The sequence below is a fragment of the Propithecus coquereli genome, unplaced genomic scaffold (assembly GCF_000956105.1).
Source record: "Propithecus coquereli isolate 6110/MARCELLA unplaced genomic scaffold, Pcoq_1.0 Scaffold786, whole genome shotgun sequence".
NCBI classification, from domain to species: domain Eukaryota; kingdom Metazoa; phylum Chordata; class Mammalia; order Primates; family Indriidae; genus Propithecus; species Propithecus coquereli.
Genome location: NW_012154018.1, coordinates 285,463 through 293,544, shown reverse-complemented (window position 1 = coordinate 293,544; position 8,082 = coordinate 285,463). Strand labels below are relative to the sequence as shown.

Genomic DNA, 8,082 nt, shown 5'->3' with positions numbered 1-8,082 from the left:
CTAAAGCCTTTTGGAAAGGGTTTCAAGAAATCCTTACCCACATATTTAAAGTTTCCAGTCATAATCTGCAACACCTTCCACCCCCACCTCATCTGTTACTTTCCTGTGCTCACTCTACTCCAGCCATACTAACTCTCTTGCTACTCCTAAAGCACTCACTACAAGACGCTTGTATTTGCTCTGCCTTCCACCTGGAAAGAGCAATCCCCAGCTGTGTTCATGGCTTGTACTCTCACCCCAATCACCTTGTCAGTGAAGCATTCCCTAACCACCCTATTTAAAATAGCACCTGACACCACTTTCCATCCCACTGATCCTGTTCACTTATTACATATCACCATCTGAATAGTATCTATTTCACTCGTTAATCTGTGTTTCATGTATATTTCCCATGAAAGCAGAAATTGTTGCTGTGTTTACTACTCTGTCCCAGTCCCTGGAAGAATGCCTGGCACATAATTCACATGGAATACACATTTGCTGAATGAATGAATGGCCATCTTGTGTAATAGCTAAACATTTATCAAGCATTTAATACTTTATTTCATCAAATCTAAGATGCCATCAATTGTAAGATAAATACTGCCAATTAAACCGGTCATGAGAGGCCTACTGATTTCAAAGATGTTAAAATTTGAAAAAATGTACATCTTGGATTGATAGGTTCAGGGCGTTGTGGAGAGTGCCATATGTGGATTATATTATCTACCATTAATCACTAGTTACTGATTAACAACTTATCACATATAATCTAATTATCATCCAGTGATTTGAGCCAGGTCAGACAGCCAGTAAACTAGGATTCAAATGCAAGCAGTCTGAGCCAGTGCCTTTAAGCATTCTGTCATTACAACCTTCCTTCAGTACAACATACGTGTGCCAATTTCAATTCCACAAACAAGTCTGTATCTATGGTTGTTATTATATAATTTTCAATTTTAAAGCAGATAGACTATTCATTGTTCACTTTTCCTTCTTTAAAATGCTATATAGCATACTATGGCAGGTTTGTCAGAACAGAATTTGATTCTTGGCTCTTACCACACAGTAGCTTTGTGACCTTGGACAAGTTACTTAACCTCTCTAAGCCTAGGTTTTCTCCATTGCTGAAATGGAGATGATACTACTATCTATCTTGTAAAGTTTTAAAGCAAATAAGATAATGCCACCAAGTACATAGTAAGCAATAAATATTAGCTTTTTATGATATATCAATTTGAACTTTCTAAAGATGATAGATATCAGATATTTACACAAGATCATTGAAAGAGGAATTGGATAGAGAACAGGGCTGAGATAAAACCTTCAGGAATCAAAATCTACTCAAACTAGGTTAGAAAAAGAATGAATTGTGAAGTTATAGGTTAAGTCTCACAGAATCCAATTGAAGGAAGTATATCTATGACTCAAAGGAATATAGAATTTGATTATAAAGCTTCAACTGAGAAAATACACAACAGGTGGTGACTACCAAGAAAGTTTAGAAAAAGATGAATAATGAGTGATTATTTGCACCGAATTTATTAAAATATGTTATAAAGCTAGAATCAAGTGTTAGGTGGGTGTAAGAATAGACCAACATTTCAAAGGACAAGACAGTATACACACATAATATACTAGTATGTGTATATACATATGTATTATGTATGTATATACAGTGTGTGTATATATTAATATATATATTTGGTATTTGAAAAAGATGTTCTTTTCAGATGAATGGGGAAAGAATAGAACATTGAAAAATGATGCAGAGATACTAAAATGCTAGGATAATTATCTTGAGGAAAAATATAGATACCTACCTCACAACACCAAAATAAATTCAAGGATAATTAGAATTAAATTTTTAAAAATTTAAATGTTTTTTAAAAACCTATAAAGATGTTGAATCAAATATAGATGGCTGTTTATCTTATCTCAAAATAAAGAAGACCTTCCTAGGAATAAAATAAAAAGAAGAAATGACAGTGGGAAACATTTCAATATATAAGAATTTAATGCTTTTGACCATTAAAATGCCACCAGGCAAAAATTTAAACTACAAACAAGGGAAAATACTTTTAAGTATGACAAATGGTTAAGTTCATATTCTTACTATCAAATAAAGAGCAAACAAGATGAATATTCCATGAGTAAGCTGGAATAAGGACATGAACAGCTAAATCATGACAAAAGAAAGATATATAGATAAGCAATTTGAAAAAATGTTCCATCTCCCTAGTAAACATAGAAATACAGGTTGAGTATCCCTTATCTGAAATGCTTGGGACCAGAAGTATATTGGATTTCAGATTTTTTTCAGATTCTGGAATATTTGCACTATACTTACTGATTGAGCATCCCTAATCTGAAAATCTGAAATGCTCCAAAAAGCATTTCCTTTGAGTGTCATGTCAGCACTCAAAAAGTTTAGGATTTTAGTTGGATTTCAGATTTTCAAATTAGGGATGCTCAACTTATATAAATTAAAACCAGATGCCTTTCAAACTTGCTACGATATTTTTAATGATAATATTCACTCTTGGCCATGGTACAGAAAACTACACGATAACATAATTTTGAGAATGAAAATAAAAATTTGGAAACAAGTTAAATGCCCAATAAGCCCAATAAGATAGAACTGGTTAAGTTTATTGTGAAACATTGACATGACAGAATGTACAAAGCTATTTAAAAATCAGTCTCAATAAGAATATGAGACTGTACTAGTGTCTTAATGAATGTTAAAAAGAAATGTGTACCATTCTGTTTTGGTAAGTAGATCTCGCTCTCTACCTCTCTCTCTCTATCTCTCCATATAACTGCTCCTCTACCACCCAGAAAATGCTTCTCCCTATCCCTGTAGCCTCCCACATGTTGGGTACAGAGTCAATCACAAGAGGATCCAGATTGGAGCCACTACTTCTATAGCTGAGTAGCCCACAAAAGAATATGTACTGGTTCCTGTCTTGGTATATATGTATATGTGTGTGTGTGTGTGTGTGTGTAAAGTAAAATACATCAAAGTATAAACAGTCGTCACCTCCAGGTTTGGGCGTTATGGATGTTTTTCATTACCTTTCATAGTTCTGTTTTGGTGAATGCTGTTTACTTTGATAATCGGAAGGGCCTCAAGAAAATGATTTCCCAAGAGAGTGGGTTTTGAATCTCCTTGGTTCTTTTTTTTGTTTCTTGGTTTCTAGTGTTGGTGCTAGAAAAAAAAAAGTGGCGGAAGGAGAGGATTGGGGACATGGCTCCTAGGGGTGTTGGCCTGATTCTTTCTTTCATTCTACACATAAGTGAGAGTTGATCCCATGAGAGGACAAAGCCTTCACTTCTACCAGATATCAGGGCACTCTCCTCATTTGAAACTTTTTTCTTTTATCAAAAATTCATTTATTTTACATTGTTCATTAGTCCAGTCACCTGGCCTTGATCATGCACAGCTGTCTGGCCCCCATAGGGATACAAAAGCACACTTATCATCAGTTCCTCCTGTGACACCTGAAAGGTGCTTCTCCCCATCCCTATGAGCTGTCTGCAGAGGACCTCACAGGAAAGGTTCAGGGTGGAGACACTGCTTGCAGTTGAGTGAGATGAATGGAAGTGGAAGTGGAAGTGTTGATGGCAAGGCTCTTGGTGGGGATAGAGGTGGGGGACATGTCGACCACTGCATGCTGCTCTGTCTCCTGCATCTCTGACTCTGCAGGTTTCACCAGGCCAACACCCCTAGGAGCCATGGCCTCAATCCTCTCCTTCACCACCTCATTTTCTGGCAGCAACACTATCCACAGCAACCAAGCCTAACTCTTGCCATCTCCACCTACTTCCCTCTCCACCAGACTGCCTCTAGACCCAGAATCCCTCTGTTATTGTTAACTCTATGGGTCAAGGTATTGGCAGACCCTGTTAAGTGCTATTAATTGGTAAGAGTAAAAGGTCAAGGCACTGTGCTACAGTAGAAAGAACACGGAATTTGGTGCCAGGCAAATTGGGGTTTGAACCCAGGCTTCACCAACTCCCAACTGAATGACTTTGTGTAGGTGGTTGAGTTGCTACAGCTGTAAAATGGAGTAGCATATTCTCCTTGAAGAACTATTAACAAGGGTATCTATTATACCTATACCTTACAGAGCTGTGACGGTCATCAACAGGATAATGGCCAAAAAGTCTCACAAAGTAGGCACTCAGTGGTATGAGTAGGCACCTCAGAATCCATTATACTCATTACCCCAGCATCACAGAGAAGAACCCCAAGGGTAGGGGAAAGAAGCCAACACTTTTGGGGGCTTGGAGATATTCAGAAACTTGGTCAAGGTCACACAGCTAGTGAATAGCAGAGCAGGTATTTGAACCCAGTTCCCTCTGGTGCCAAACCTCAGGCTCTTCCCACAAACACTATCTTTTATCTGCGTGCGCCCAGCCCAGAACAAAGAGAGAATTTCCAGTCAACTCCAGTGATTCTGACCAAAGATTCAGGCAGGTTGCTGTGAAAAAAGCCAGCACTGAAATACTGGGTAATCACATTGAGCTATATAAAAACTATGCACAGACTTACAGACATTCCAATAGACATCAGAGTATATTATGAAACCCTAGGTGAACCAACCATAATGAAATCTAGGGTGGTTTGTTCACATTGCACAATGGATTAAAACAAAGGTTCTCAAACTTTAGCATGCATCAGAATCACCTGCTAGGCCCCACTTCTAGAAGGGGTCAGCAGGTCTGAGGTGTGGCCTGAGAATTTGCATTTGTAACAAGTTCCCTGTGATCCTGATGCTGCTGGTCCAGAAACCACACATTGAGAACCACATTAAAATATACTGTAACTCCCAAGTTTCATCTGTGTCCCATCTTCCCCAAATTCCAAGGAGCTATCAGTACACATGAGAATTACAAGACCAGCCCCTAATGCAGAAAACCTAGCTTTGGGTTTGACATCCCTGATGGGCCCCTTCCTCTCCAGGACTCCCTTCCAAAGTAACCAAGGCTCTCCCAGAAATCATGACTGAGGGAAGGGAGAATGCTGGTGGCAGGGTCACTTTTGTTCTCTGTCCCTACACCAAGCAGGTAGCTGGCCTCCACTCCCCTCCGCCTCGTAGAACATTTGTCTTATAAGCAGACAGTCCACAGCCTGGCTGCTTTCCAGAATCCTGAGAATGACAGGATTATACACAGGAGGAAGGGGACAGTGCCTTGGAAGGGAGAAATGCAGGAGGGAAATTTCTGCTCATGGGACATCGGGGGACTTGAGGGGACAAGGTCTCAGGAAAATAGCTTCTTGGTACACAGAGGGAGGCTGGACCACAGGCATTAGGGCTCCCGGCCTAGGCAGAAGCACCCTCCCCTCCTCACCCCTCGTGCCCCACCAGCCCTGGAACAATAGACATGCTCACCTTCAAAGGACCACTTGGACTTAAGATGGTGAGGGTAGCAGGGACAAGCACGATGGATTGAAGGCCCCGCAGAGGTGCCCCCAATTCTTGGGTAACTCATCAAAGGAGGAGGGGCCTTCCAATAGTGAATGAGATTGAATGTTCCTTCACCCCAGTGGGACGGAGGGAAGGTGCAGATTTAAGCTGCCATCCTGAGCAAGCCTGGCCCAAGATACATACTACACAAAGACACAGCAGGCAAGTGCACACTCTTTATTATGAGTTAGGAACAGAAAGCCCCTGGCAAAGGTTGATCTTGGTGAGGTGGGTGAGATTTCACAGGAGAACTGAGGGACAAATTTAGCTCAGCCTGGAGGTGGATCTAACCTACCACTCCTGGGCTCCACCCTGGCTCCCTCCTTGCCTTGGGGGAGCAGAGCCTGCAGAGAACACAAGAAGAAGAGAAGGGGTCCAAGGCATCCTCAAGAGTTCTCACCCCAGTCCAGTTCTATTTTTAACCCAATTAGTCCTCCCAAGAGAAGCACCAGCCATACCTTGGTGGCCCCATGTCTGTTCTTGAAATCCATTTTGTTCTTCATCCTCTGTTGATCGGAAAGGGACTCGAAATGGGGGTAGCCCAAGGCTGAGGGCTGGAGCATGTAGCTAACACTCCCCCAAACACTGTCTTTCCTTAAGTCACCCCAGTGGTCTTTCAGGCAGGCTGGTGGGCAACCAGAAAAATAGCTGTCCCTCTCAAGGAGGAAATCAACAGAGAATTAGAAAAGCCCTGCCTGTACTTGTGTGAGGCCACTTTCCCAATATTTGCCACTGCCCATTAATCTCCACTGGCTCTAAAATGATGAGTAGTTTAGGCACTCAAGGCCTTTCATGAACGTTTCTTGGATGTTGTCCCCAGATTCAAAGAAATGGATCTTGATGTTATTTCAATTGGGTTTATCCAAAGGCCACACTACATGCAAGGCTCAGAAGACACCCCTTATCTACACTGTATTTCAAATTAGGCCTTGTCATCTGACCAAACTCACCCAATTGAATTATAATGCGTGCACCAGATAATAACATACAATTGTAGCTCCTAACACACACTAGGCTATCAATGACTATTTGTTTAATTAATTAATGAAATTCAACAAACTTGATATAATCCTAAAATTTAACACTATGTTCCCAGCCCCATTTGAACTCAGCTATGTCGATCCCCATTTCGCTAACAGAAGGATTAAATTCTAACAAAATCTATCTGCTCTCCCTTGTTCCAAAATAAGTGCCAGAATGTCTCCTTCTCCCTGATTTCTTTGCCCTCTTTTTAGCTCCAGCCAGTTACGGTCTCACTGAGGTGAAGCCTGTTAACAGCCAGAGGGATATTTTGTCAGGATTCACACACTGGGCGCAGGAGCTGCTTTAGCTTTGGGAGTCAGAGCTTTTTTAGCTTTGGGGCCCGGAGCTTCTTTGGCTTTGGGAGGCTGAGCTTCTTTAGCTTTGGGAGTCGGAGATGCTTTAGCTTTGGGAGCCTGAGCTTCTTTAGCTTTGGGAGCCAGAGATTCTTTAGTTTTGGGAGCCTGAGCTTCTTTAGCTTTGGGAGCCGGAGCTTCTTTGGCTTTGGGAGCCGGAGCTTCTTTAGCTTTGGGAGCCGGAGCTTCTTTGGCTTTGGGAGCCGGAGCTTCTTTAGCTTTGAGAGCTTGAGCTTCTTTAGATTTGGGAGGCTGAGCTTCTTTAGCTTTGGGAGCTTGAGCTTCTTTAGCTTTGGGAGCCTGAGCTTTAGCTTTGGGAGTAGGACCTTCTTTAGCTTTGGGAGCTGGAGCTTCTTTAGCTTTGGGAGTCAGAGCTGCTTTAGCTTTGGGAGCCTGAGCTTCTTTAGCTTTGGGAGTCGGAACTTCTTTAGCTTTGGGAGCCTGAGCTTCTTTAGCTTTGGGAGTCGGAGCTTCTTTAGTTTTGGGAGCTTGAGCTTCTTTAGCTTTGGGAGGCTGAGCTTCTTTAGCTTTGGGAGCTTGAGCTTCTTTAGCTTTGGGAGCTTGAGCTTCTTTAGCTTTGGGAGCCTGAGCTTTAGCTTTGGGAGCTGGAGCTTCTTTAGCTTTGGGAGTCAGAGCTGCTTTAGCTTTGGCAGCCTGAGCTTCTTTAGCTTTGGGAGTCGGAACTTCTTTAGCTTTGGGAGCCTGAGCTTCTTTAGCTTTGGGAGCCTGAGCTTCTTTAGCTTTGGGAGTCGGAACTTCTTTAGCTTTGGGAGCCTGAGCTTCTTTAGCTTTGGGAGGCTGAGCTTCTTTAGCTATGGGAGGCTGAGCTTCTTTAGCTTTGGGAGGCTGAGCTTCTTTAGCTTTGGGAGTCGGAGCTTCTTCAGCTTTGGGAGCCGGAGCTTCTTTGGCTTTGGGAGTCAGAGCTTCTTTAGCTTTGGGAGACTGAACTGCTTTAGCTTTGGGAGTCGGAGCTTCTTTAGCTTTGGGAGCCTGAGCTGCTTTGGCTTTGGGAGTGGGAGCTTCTTTGGCTTTGGGAGCCTGAGCTTCTTTGGCTTTGGTAGTCGGAGCTTCTTTAGCTTTGGGAGGCTGAGCTTCTTTAGCTTTGGTAGTCTGAGCTTCTTTGGCTTTGGGAGTCTGAGTTTCTTTAACTCTGGGAGCCGGAGCTTCTTTAGCTTTGGGAGTTGGAACTTCTTTAGCTTTGGGAGCCTGAGCTTCTTTGGCTTTGGGAGCCTGAGCTTCTTTAGCTTTGGGAG

General features: G+C 42.3%; 1 protein-coding gene across 1 annotated transcript in view; it reads right to left on the bottom strand.

Moving 5' to 3' along the window:
* Positions 1-6,754: 6,754 nt before the first annotated feature.
* LOC105825163 (nascent polypeptide-associated complex subunit alpha, muscle-specific form-like) overlaps positions 6,755-8,082 on the bottom strand; it is a 10,517-nt gene continuing 9,189 nt past the window's right edge. Inside the window, 1 exon segment of the mRNA XM_012662859.1 lies at positions 6,755-8,059. Within this exon segment, the coding sequence (XP_012518313.1) occupies positions 6,755-8,059 (1,305 nt within the window).